At 38.5% G+C, this 12,381-nt stretch overlaps 1 protein-coding gene across 1 annotated transcript in view; it reads left to right on the top strand.

Moving 5' to 3' along the window:
- LOC126473792 (tumor suppressor candidate 3) overlaps nt 1-10,675 on the top strand; it is a 52,337-nt gene extending 41,662 nt beyond the window's left edge. Inside the window, exons 7-8 of the mRNA XM_050101066.1 lie at nt 6,644-6,809; nt 10,367-10,675. Of these exons, the coding sequence (XP_049957023.1) occupies nt 6,644-6,809; nt 10,367-10,382 (182 nt within the window). The 3' untranslated portion in view covers nt 10,383-10,675. The remainder of the gene's footprint in view (nt 1-6,643; nt 6,810-10,366) is intronic.
- The last annotated feature ends 1,706 nt before the right edge of the window (nt 10,676-12,381 follow it).

A 12,381-nucleotide genomic window follows, 5' to 3' on the forward strand; every position in this document is an offset into this window, starting at 1 on the left:
AGAGGGCCAGTAAAATTTCCTTGGGGATGTTACTTCTGTTTTACTCAATGACTTTCTGTCTATTACTACGAACTGTGACCTTTCTGACAGGAATTCACGAATCCAGTCATACAACTGAGGCGATACTACGTAGGCATGCAGTTTGGTTAGAAAACGCTTGTGAGGTACGGTGTCGAAAGCCTTCTGGAAATCTAAACATATGGAATCAATTTGACATCCCCTGTGGATAGCACTTATTACTTCATGAGTATAAAGAGCTAGTTGTGTTTCACAAGAACAATATTTTCTGTGAAACCGTGCTGACTGTGTGTCAATAAATCGTTTTCTTCGAGGTACTTCATAATATTCAAATGCAGTATATGTTCCAAAACCCTAGTGCAAATCAACATTTGTGATATAGGCCTGTAATTCAGCAGATTACTCCTACTTCCCTTTTTGGGTATTGGTGTGACTTTGAGCAATTTTCTAGTCTTTGGGTACAGATCTTTCTGTGAGTGAGTGGTTGTATATAATTGCTAAATATAGAGCTATTTAACAGCATATTCTGAGAGGAACCTGACTGGTACACAATATGGACCGAAGGCCTTGCTTTTATTAAGTGATTTAAGCTGCTTCATTACACTGAGGATATTTTTCTCATCTAGACATTTCTTGATTGGAATTCAGGAGTATTTACTTCGTCTTTGGTGAATGAGTTTCGGAAAACTGTGTTTAATAACTGTGCTTTAGTGGCACTGCCATCAGTGACTTCACCGTTGTTATCAGGCAGTGAAGGTATTGACTGCTTCTTGTCACTGATGTGCTTTATGTATGACCAGATTCTCTTTGGGTTCTCTGCCAGGTTTCGAGACAGAATTTCATTGTGGAAATTATTAAAAGCGTCTCGCATTGAAGTACGCGCTATATTTCGAACTTCTCTAAAACTTTGCCAATCTTGGGGATTTTGCGTTCTTTTAAATTTGGCATGCTTTTTTCGTTGCTTCTGCAGCAACCATCTGACCCATTTTGTGTACTATGGGGGATCAGTATCATCACTTATTAATTTATGTAGTATGTATCTCTCAATTGCTGTCGATGCTATCTCTTTGAAAACATTCCACAGCTTTTCTGCACTTACATGATCAGATTGGAAGGAGTGAAGATTGTCTCTTAAAAAGGCGTTAAGAGCATTTTTATCAGCTTCTTTAAATAGATATACTTTGCGTTTCTTTTTTATGGTTGTAGGTGTTTCAGTATTCAGCCTAGCAGCAACTGCCTTGTGGTCGCTAATCCCTGTATTCCTCACAATACTCACTATTTATCCAGGATTATTTGTTGCTAAAAGGTCAAGTATGCTTTCGCAGCCATTTACACTTCGAGTGGGCTCATGAACTAATTGTTCAAAATAATTTTCTGAGAAAGCATTCAGTACAATTTCAGATGACGTTTTACGCCTGCCACCAGCTTTAAATGTATAATTTTTCTAGCATATCAAGGGTAGATTGAAGTCACCACCAACTATAATTATATGAGTGGGGGTACCTATTTGAAATGAGGCTCAAGTTTTCTTTGACCTGTGCAGCAACTATATCTTCTGAGTCAGGGGGTCGTTAAAATGATCCAATTAATAGTTTAATCCGATTGTCAGGTATAATCTCTACCCACACTATTTCACATGAGCTATCTACTTCAATTTCGCTACAAGGCAAACTACCTCTGACAGCAATAAATACTCCACCACCAACTGTATTTAATCTATCCTTTCTGAACACTGTTAGATTGCTTGAAAAAATTTTGGCTGAACTTATTTCTGGCTTTAGCCAGCTCTCTGTACCTACAACTATTTGAGCTTCAGTTCTTTCTATTAGGGCTTGGAGCTTTGATTCTTTCCCAACACAGCTACAACAATTTACAACTACAATACCAATCGTTTCTACAACTACCTTACTGTATTTTATCTGCACACTTTTAGACGGACATCCCTTCTGTGGTCCCCTGAGATCCTCTAACCTAAAAAACCGCCCAGCCCCTCCCACACAGCCCCCACTACCCGTGTAGCTGCCTCCTGTATGTAGTGGACTCCTGACCATGTAGAATACATGGCCACTGCCAACTGTAACCAGAAACAAAGTTGACTAGCCAGTGACAGATCATTCTGTTGACCACAACATGCTTTCTTTAGTGTTTGCTTCACATCCCTTACTATCTGGAGCCCCAGTACCCAATCCCTGCCCCATACCAACCTCTCAAAATTACGTACATTGGAACATCATTCCAACATATCTTTTGGCCCTTCATTCTCCGCTAGCACCTGTCCCACACCTGCTTCTACCTTTTGTTTCCATGCCTCCACTGAACTTCCTTGTCTCTTTCTTCCTCTGTTTTATATCCACCCCTATCCCCCCTCCCCAAAAAAATTTAATGTTTGCCACACTGAACTTCATACGTTTGCACCTTGGTGGGCCATCTGCACTCCCCTCTCCTCCCAATCCTTCCAAGCTTCCTTGCTCTTCTAACCCATTCTACATTCCACCTAAAAATCTCTCTCAGAAGGTACACAGCAGGGAATGGACATTGTGTGTGTGTGTGTGTGTGTGTGTGTGTGTGTGTGTGTGTGAGAGAGAGAGAGAGAGAGAGAGAGAGAGAGAGAGAGAGAGAGAGAAGAAGAAGGTGGTGGTGGTGGTGGTGGTTAGTGTTTAACGTCCCGTCGACAACAAGGTCATTAGAGACGGAGCGCAAGCTCGAGTTAGGGAAGGATTGGGAAGGAAATCGGCCGTGCCCTTTCAAAGGAACCATCTCAGCATTCGCCTGAAACGATTTAGGGAAATCACGGAAAACCTAAATCAGGATGGCCGGAGATGGGATTGAACCGTCATCCTCCCTAATGCGAGTCCAGTGAGAGAGAGAAGAAGGATCTTGTCTGAAAGCAGAGCACGGAACAACATCAGTCTTCTTTATGCGCCTGTTGACCACCCAACACCTCATCTGTACAGTGAGTGGTTGCTTTTACTCCTTCCATTTTGCAATTTCTTATTAGGGAAAGAGGAAAATCAACTCTGTGTTGAACGTTTACTTAGATACTTAACATATTGTTATTTTGTAATTATTTAACATATTGGAAGCATGTTGCATCTTTTTTTGTGACAGTTGCGATAATTGACAGCAAGTCACTTCTGCATAAAGGCGTTTTGTGACTGATTTCTATGCTTATATTGCAAAATAACAACTTGCAGCATTTTACACTTTGCACTTGAATAATAGTGTACCTTATCACATGATCAAGTTTAGTTGCTAAAGTGACTAGCTACTCTCTCTGAGCTGTTGAATAATATTTGTCATAATTGTAATGTATGTTCAAATTTTATTTGTCAGTTTTGCCTTGAATGTCATACACTTAATTCGTACTTCACCAGTAAGTTAGCTTATTTTGTTCTGGGACCAGTGTTTTTTCATGTATAAGTGTCAAGGATAAAAAAATTCACCCACTTGGACTTCACAGTGTGATTCCTCACATACTAACCGTACAAAAATATCTCTCTCAAAATTCCATCCTGCACATATTTCCAGCAGTAAATGGATGTTAAAGTTAGGCAATCTGGCAACACGGTAATCACATGTACAGTATGTGCCTCTGTCAGCAAATATGCAAAGTGCTCTGCAGTTTGTGCAGTGGATAGTATTTTGGGTTAGCATGCAGAAGGTTGGGGGTTTGATTCTGGGCCATGTCATGTTTGTTTTTATTTGCTAGTTCTGCCATATAATACTATGCACCATTTCTTAAGCCACCTGTACCTGACATTTACATAATACAATATTGTGTAATGGTGAACATAACAGAAATGTGCTCAGACAAGTCAGAAATACACAGTTGAAACAAATGACCTGTCATAGTACAGAACAACTACAAAAACAATATCAATTTCAAGATGCTAAAAAGGATATCACAGTTAAATAACTCAACATCTACTACTCATTTATACTACATGCAGTACGTCATTTCAGATGTGACAATACGAATTTCCGTATTAATGATCGCAAGAAGTTTACAAAAGAATACATTGTCCTCAGAGCAAATGCTCAAAGTGACCCCCCTTCACTTCCAAACAATCAAACATTGTGTGACCTGTTGGATCATACAGCTCTGGACTCTTTGCATCAAGGCTGCACCCACACATACAAGAGCAGCATGAACACATGCTATTAGTTCTACCATATGTCAGTGGAGTAGAATATATGTGCTCCTTCAAGTGTCCCCATAGGAAGAAATCAAGGGGATTTAGGTCAGGTGAATGCAGAGGCAATACAACTGGATCTCCCTATCTGAGCCATTTCTCTGGAAATTTTCTGCCTAAACATTGTTGCTAACCTCTGCCGACCAAGATGTGGAACATCTTTCATTGTGTCAGGCGAATAGTTTGAGAGGAATGCATGATACCTTTGTGCAGTCAACTGGTCAAGCAACAACTAGGAACCCAAGCTCCTGCATCCCAGTATTCCAACCCGGACATTGATGCCAAAGTGAACTTGATATCCATGGTCGCGGGTGACATGTAGGTTAACATCACACCAGTGATGGGCATTGTGCGTATTGAAGACATCTTCATTAGTGAATGCTGCTTCAGCTGATCATATTACAGTTTTTATGAAGTCATCATTGGCTTACTGTTGTTGTTGTTAGAACCATTCATAGAATTGCATTGGCAGAAGGCGGTCTGTAGGATGCAGGTGTTGCATTAAAGAATAATGGTACAGGTGCAGACCACGCTCATGCAGACGTCAGTGACAGTGCTGCCTCGCTACACTACGTGTACTTCACTAGGGTCTTGGTGTATGACCTCCAGAACAGCTTCCTCGGTAGCTGGAGCTGACCAGTCTGTAGGACTTCCCGAAGGCAAAGCTCCAGATGATGAAACACAATTTTATCTGGATGATGTCAACAAGGATCTAGCAGTGTATTCATGAGTGGCAGTGTATTCATGAGTGGCAACACCAGCCTTGTTACCCGATGTACCTTGAACCAGGAGCTTATCCACATATTCACTGCTTGTCTATGCCATATTTCTGCCACACTGTTTTAGTATACCACAAGAAGAAAATGCGATATGTGTACAAATGTACATTGAGTCTGTCACTGGCACATTAATCCACTAGCAGCTAGTCCCTGTCTGGTGAACAACGCATGCAGTAAAACCACATCATTATCCGCAGCAGGCTGGTCCGCCTACCACGCACCACTTCTCTTACAGCTTTTGTTCTGTACAAATCATCCCAACACTGCTAATTTTGAAATGTTTGTTTAGAATTATACTTTTTCCCTAATGGTAATGGACGTGTTGTTTCCACATTTCAGTCAATGATACTAATAACAATAATAATAGTAATGCATAGAGATGATACTTACTAAACAGCATGCAATTATCTGACTCAGTGCCAAAAGTCGTAATTGGTGGTTCCAAGGTGATAATACATACAGATGGTAACAGAGTTTGGAAATTATTTGCAAAGCACATTGCTAGCCCTACTGGTGACACAAGCCCTAATGAAATGTAATGGACCTGAATGTATAAAGAATAATAGTTGGTACTAATCAATGGGACCATTGGGGGATGATACACGGAAAACAGGTTTGGAATCTAGTAGATGTAGTGGTGTGGAACAATTCATGTCCATGACATGTAAAAGGTGTCTTTAAAATCTGATTGGCAAAAACAATTGTATTTCTGTGTTCGTAGAATGTAAGTGCAAATGTTTTGTAGAGGACACGCTGTAGTCGCTATATGACGATTAAGATGCCAGATACAGTACCATGCAGACTACATTTAAAAAATAAAAACAAATATGCTTTGACCCAGGATCGAACCCTCAACCTCCAGCATGCTATACACTGCACCAACTGCACAGCACCATTGCTATCTGCAGACAGAGGTTGTTACTGTACATGCTATTACAGCGTTGCCAGATTGCCAGTTATTAAAGTCAATTTTCTGCTGGAAATACGTGTCGGAAAGATTTTATGACAGACATTTTTGTATTGCAAGTATGTGACAAATCATGCTGTGAAGTTCGAGTGCGTGAATTTTTCTTCACCCTGTATATGAAATAAAAATTCCAAAATAACTGGTTAAATATTTGTATAAGGCAGCTAGAATTTTTATTTGTTATGTCTTTCTTATTTTTATCAGTGAAGATTTAACAAACTACAGATTAAACCTACCTATATTACAAAGAATATGATAGTGTCAAATAATGTGTAAGGAAAACAGCTTAAGCTCAGTTACAGTAATTTATACATAAATTCATCCAAATATACTCTAAGTTAAAATAAAATAATGATTTGAAATTTTGAAGTCACATTTCTCAAAAAAAAAGTTGTCAAAGAAGTACCTTGCCATTCGAAGCCCAAAAACTTTGGGTTCTCTATAGTGCCTCATACTTTAAGGTGAGCATAAGTTTAGAGATTAAGCATCTTGATTGGTTGGGTAGTTAAGTTGTATTAAGTACCATATCGACAGACAGGAAATTAAATTTCTGTGAGAAGGAAAGCGGCACGGAAAAATGACGAGGAAGATAGGAAGAGCCAAATAATTCATTTATAGTAGAGTACTATCTTTTATATTTACAAGAATAATGTTACAAGATTGTCTTCATCCTTAGCTGTGTTCAGATGCATTTGTGGTCTTAGGCATGGTGCTCATAACAGAAGCAGCAGTGCAGAAAGGAGATGTTCGAAAACGAAGAATTATTGCAATAGGTGGTCTCGTTATTGTTGCAGCTTTCTTCAGTTTAATTTTGTCTATGTTTAGATCAAAGGCTCATGGATACCCATACAGGTAAATATGTGAATTCCATCAATCTTTTTTATTTTAGCAAAATGTTATTAAAACCCGTATTTCATGTTTTACAATCAGTTTCAAGTTAAAGTAGCGAATTGTGAATCTCTTCAGGTACATAGTATAAACTTTAGTCATGATTTTTCTAGGTACTGTGGTCTATTGTGTTCATGGATTATATCCATTGATAATTCAGGATTACTTACTAACTAAAATAATTGTCAGAAAAATACTGCTCTTATGCAGGAATTAATATATTTCCATTTCATTTTTATCTATGATATACTCCCCAATGTGCTATTGGAAGTACATGAAACAAATCAGTATGTTAGGAATACTTGTCTTTGGTTGTAATCTATCTTTCCTTATATTACATTGGCTACTTTATTACTTGTGGAATATAAAATTCGAAGCTTAAGGATGTGAAACTGATGAAGCTAAAAATTCTTTAAACATTTCCATATGACATGTCACAACCTTGGAACATCATTCTCATTTGTTTTTCCCCTACTAAAGCAACAGGTTGATATCTGTAATCTAGGTGTCCTATCACTGGATCAGTAGCACCATATTATAATTAATGGTGACTCATTGTCGACTCCACTTGTAATTGGGGCAAACCATTTCTCCTTTGTTCCATAGCAATATTTTTATGAATTGCAGCAGTATCACTGAAGAACACAGCTACAAAGAAAGTATAGAAATTTTTCTCTTTACATCCAGTTGGTGCTCCCAAAGAAATATCCATAGATTACTTATTTTTGCCAACAGTGACAATCTTCAGATCTGTTGTACAATGACAGAAAAAACAAAACTGATAATGAGTTGTGTAGCTTAACACATACTGAACACAGTAATAGTGTATGGATATTAGTATAGAGATTTGAAATACCTGTAAAGGATCAATGCAGTAAAGCCTAAAAACAAACTGAGATATACCAGTAAAGTGATGTTAAAGAACACCTCATTGAACGTGTCAAGATAGTAGCAAACATGATGTGTATTGTGGAACCTTTGAACATCAAACTGTGGTGCAGTTGTAGTGCAAAAAGAACATACATTACATCATCTACAAGGTATCAGAACTGCAACCACAGTTTACAGAAGGAGTCTGACTATCATAGCCAAGATTATGATTTTGGTAACAGAGGTATAATGAAAAGAAATAATACTGACTGATGCATAAATTACTTTAAAAAAACAGTATTTCAATTGCAGGGAAGAGTTACTTGTGTGGACCTAAGGTAGGTAGACAGCAGCGTTAAATCAGAAAGACATTTATTATAGGACAAGATAATTAGATAGCAACAGTAAATCAGAAAGAGATGAGAGTCTGATACCTGCCACAATTAGAATACATATTGTGTGCAACTTCTAAATTATATCTATTACACAGTGACATAGTATTATTTATTTGGGAATTGCTAATAATAGTATATTTCTTAAAACATTTTATCAATTTTGTACCGTTTAATTTATTTCCTCACAGACCAAGGCTTGACTGTATCATCAGTGCAATAACTGTTGCTACTGCTGTTTATTTCCTATGTATTTTACTAACACTTAATGACCCACGACTGGTTCTGAGATGTTCAGCCTCATTATCAAAATGTTCTGTAGATCATTATGTTGCATGGCAATGACATTCGATTAGAAAATCAGGCCAATGTGTACTGTATCGATAAAATGTTGTGTTGTTGTTGTTGTTGTTGTTGTTTGTTGTTGTCTTCAGTCCTGAGACTGGTTTGACGCAGCTCTCCATGCCATACAGTAAAGTTTGTACATGAATAGTTCAGTATGGCTTTTGGAAGGAAAATTATTGACATTTCAGATTAAGTCACTAAGTTACTTATGAGCTGTTAATGTTTTTACTTGACTGCCTTATTTGCTGCAAATCAAGCCGTAGATCATTAGTCATTATGTAAGAATATGTAGGATACATCAGGAGAAAATGTTACAAAGAGAATAATTTATGCTTTAGGTTTGGGGAAGAAATTTTGCATGACAAGAAGGTAATGTAAATCGATGAAAATACACAGGTGTCCAAAATTAATGCAGCACATCACTATTTCCCCATCCTGTGTCTAATTCATGATATAATCGTACAAACTGTCAACAGATGTCCGCACGACATGTTTACACGGAAGATGGCATTCTGGGCAACAAACAACCATGCCAATGATGATGTCAGATCACCTGTCAAATGGGGTAGTGTTCACCGGGTAGTCACATATCCAAAATCGCTGTGTACACAGTCGTAGACGGTGCTGCATGGTACAGTGAAGACGCCTACCAGACTCTTGTAGAGGGACATACGAAGGATGGAAGCAAGACAGTCGCAAACTGATGTGACCCGATGGCTTAACATGAATTGTTCTGCTCTTTTTTTGGATGTGATGACAGTTCATAGAGACCGAAACTGTATCCCAAAGAGCAGAGCAGAGCAGGGCTGACCATGTGTAACATCAGACAGAGAGGATCTTTATTTGGCTGCAAGGGGACAATGGTACTGCCTTAGTACTGCATGGCAACTGGCTTCTGACCTCGCAGCTTCCACTGGACATGTTGTATGGTGTACAGAAGCCTTAGGCAGAGTGGCCTTTATTGTTGGAGACCTTCTGTACGTGTACCTCTGTCGTGCCTCCACAGAAGGGAACATCTAGAGTGGAACCGTCAACATGTCACCTAGACGGTCGAACAGTGGGCCAATGTTCTTTTCACAGATGAGTCCCAATTTGGTTTAGAGAGCGATTCTTGACTGATTCGCATCTAGATTAAATGTGGAACATGATTTTGGGACCCAAACATTGTGGAAAGAGACCGGTGTGAGCGGGGATTATGTAGACCAATCAGAAACCTGTTCATGAACTTGTACGGTTGAATTGGCAAGATTCAACTGCTATCATGTATCATGACGCGATCTTGGCACCTCAATTTGGGTTGCTTGTGAGATGCTGTGGTACCAGACATCATATTAATGGACGATAATGCTCAAACACATAGAGCACAGCTAGTTGATATTTTCTTGGAAACGGAAGAATTTGTATGAATGGCGTGGCCTGCCGATTTGAATCCCATGGAGCAAGTTTGGGATGCACTAGGGACACAGTTGCATCACGTCAGCATCTACTAACCTCTTTCCAAGATCTGTGAGCAGCTCTTTAGGAAGAATGGGCACTATTGCCTCAACATGATATTGATGACATCATTTACAATATTCTCCATCATTGTCACGCCTGTACTGCTGCCAGAGGTGGTCCCATCCCATATTGGGCACATTAACCAGTTGTCTGAATGTGTTGCTGAATCTGTTAATTTGGAAAAAATGAACATTTTTTTCTACTGTTATGCATGTTGCAGTTGTTTATGTTCTGTATTTTTTACATTGTTTCTACTTTACTATCATCTGTTTATGCTGTTTTTTGACAAAGTAAACACAACTTTGCAAAATTTCTGTTTGTTGCTTTAATTTTGGACACCAGTGTATCAATAAATATGTATGTCTATGTTATCATAAAGTAACAGCAAAAATGTATATACTTTCTGTGCTGTTCCAGCTTCCTCTTCAAGTGAAAGCTGCAAGTGGATTTTTTCAAAATAATTAACTGGGCACCTACACAACTTACCTGGCATGTGACAAATTAAGTGACAGTACATGATAACACTGGCCTAAATTAAGCTGAAATGTATAAATTCTGGATACGATGGAGTTTTCACCACACAACCATATTACTACTATTGTGACATACATGGTTATATGGGTTTTTTTGTTATGCATTTTTAAGTATTACTGAAGTCTTTCATTGTTAAGTTATTTAAAAAATCTTTGTTAGAAAGCCAATAAACTGTATACCTGTTGACAGAGACCCAATTTTTAGTCTATATTCCAAACATTATGATATATTCTGTGTTACATATAGATTTTACAGCTGAAGTTAATCTTAAAAGTTTTTTATGCTCCATTGGTTTTGACTACAATAGCAGGCATTGAATTCAAAGAAGAGGTCATACGTGCACATTTAAGTAATTTCGTCTTAGTGAAATGGATTGTTTTCTGCTGTTCTCATTTCATTGCTTTAGACTGTACCATCCACCATGCCGAAACTTCGTTTTTATTTGTGTATATCATAAAAAATTCCTCTAGCTTCTAATTTCTGATTCCCCAACCTTTAGTGTATTTTGTGTTTAGAATAGACAATAGGGCTACATCCATTAAATCAAAAACAGTCTTCCAAGTGATTTATAGTGTTCTGTGACTGCAGAATATCTGACAACAGTTGTACATGTAAAACTTGGGTATGTAACTTCCAAAAAGTGTCATATAGTACCTGAAACAAAGACATTTCTAGTTTTGATGAGTAGTGGAAGGCTACTTGAGAAGTGTTTCAAACAAGGCGCTGCTTGAAGCAGCTATGGTCATCACCTCAAAGAGATTTATTTGTCTCCAGCCCAGGACAGCGTTCATTGTTGAGGCAACTGCTGTTTTAATGTGTAAATGAAACATCAAATGAGGTATGATTGGTTGTAAAATCGTTATGGAAAGAAATAAAATTATATAATCCATTAAGATGGATAATCTTAGGAATTAATATGTGGGCTTATTAATATTTAGTGCAGAAGACTCAAAACAATATGTGTGCCAACTGCTGACAAAGGCCATGGGCTCGAACATTCAACAGACTATACCTTTTACCTGCCAATGAGACTAATTTGTCTTCTGCTGCATGCATTTTTAATAATTTAAGAAAGTGTTTCTATGTACAAGGTGTATAACTTTGTTTCCGCCGTTTTTTCCCCAACATTTGAGGCTTTAAAGAAAGAAATTGGTTACACACGTATCATTCAAAGTATTTTCCATCACTGGCCACTACTTTCTCCCGCATCGAAAAAATTGTTCATCTTTTGAAACAATCCACGAATCGATCCAATTTGTGACTTCTTCATGAGATTGGAAGTGTTGATCAGCCAGGCCATGCGCCATTGATCTAAACAGGTGATAGAGGGAGCAATCTCTGGAGAATATGGCGGGTGGGGTAGGACTTGCCATTTTAATGTTTCCAAGTGTGATTTAACCTCTTTTTGCAACGTGGGGTCGAGCGTTGTCATGCTGCAAAACCACTTTATCGTGCCTCTCACTGTATTGTGGCTGTTTGTCTTTTAATGCTCTGTTCAAATACATTAATTGCATTCGATAACGAGCACCTGTGATTGTTTCACTTGGTTTTAACACCTTATAGTACACGGTGCTGAGTTGGTCCCACCAAATCCAGAGCATGATCTTGTAGCCGTGAATATTCGGTTTGGCCCTCAATGTGGAAGCATGGCCAGGTTATCGCCATGATTTTTTGCATTTAGGGTTATCGTAATGAAACCATTTTTCGTGCCCGGTCACAGTGCGATGCACAAATCCCTTCCGTTTTTGCCTTTGAAGCAACTGTTGACAAACACACAAACACTGTTCAGTGTCTCTTGGTTTCAGTTCACACGGGACCCAAGTTCCTTCTTTCTGAATCATGCCCGTAGCCTTGAGACATTTTGAAGTGGCTTGCTGTGTCACTCGCACTAATCATGC

Source organism: Schistocerca serialis, chromosome 4, assembly GCF_023864345.2.
Source record: "Schistocerca serialis cubense isolate TAMUIC-IGC-003099 chromosome 4, iqSchSeri2.2, whole genome shotgun sequence".
In the NCBI taxonomy this organism is placed as follows: Eukaryota; Metazoa; Arthropoda; class Insecta; order Orthoptera; family Acrididae; genus Schistocerca; species Schistocerca serialis.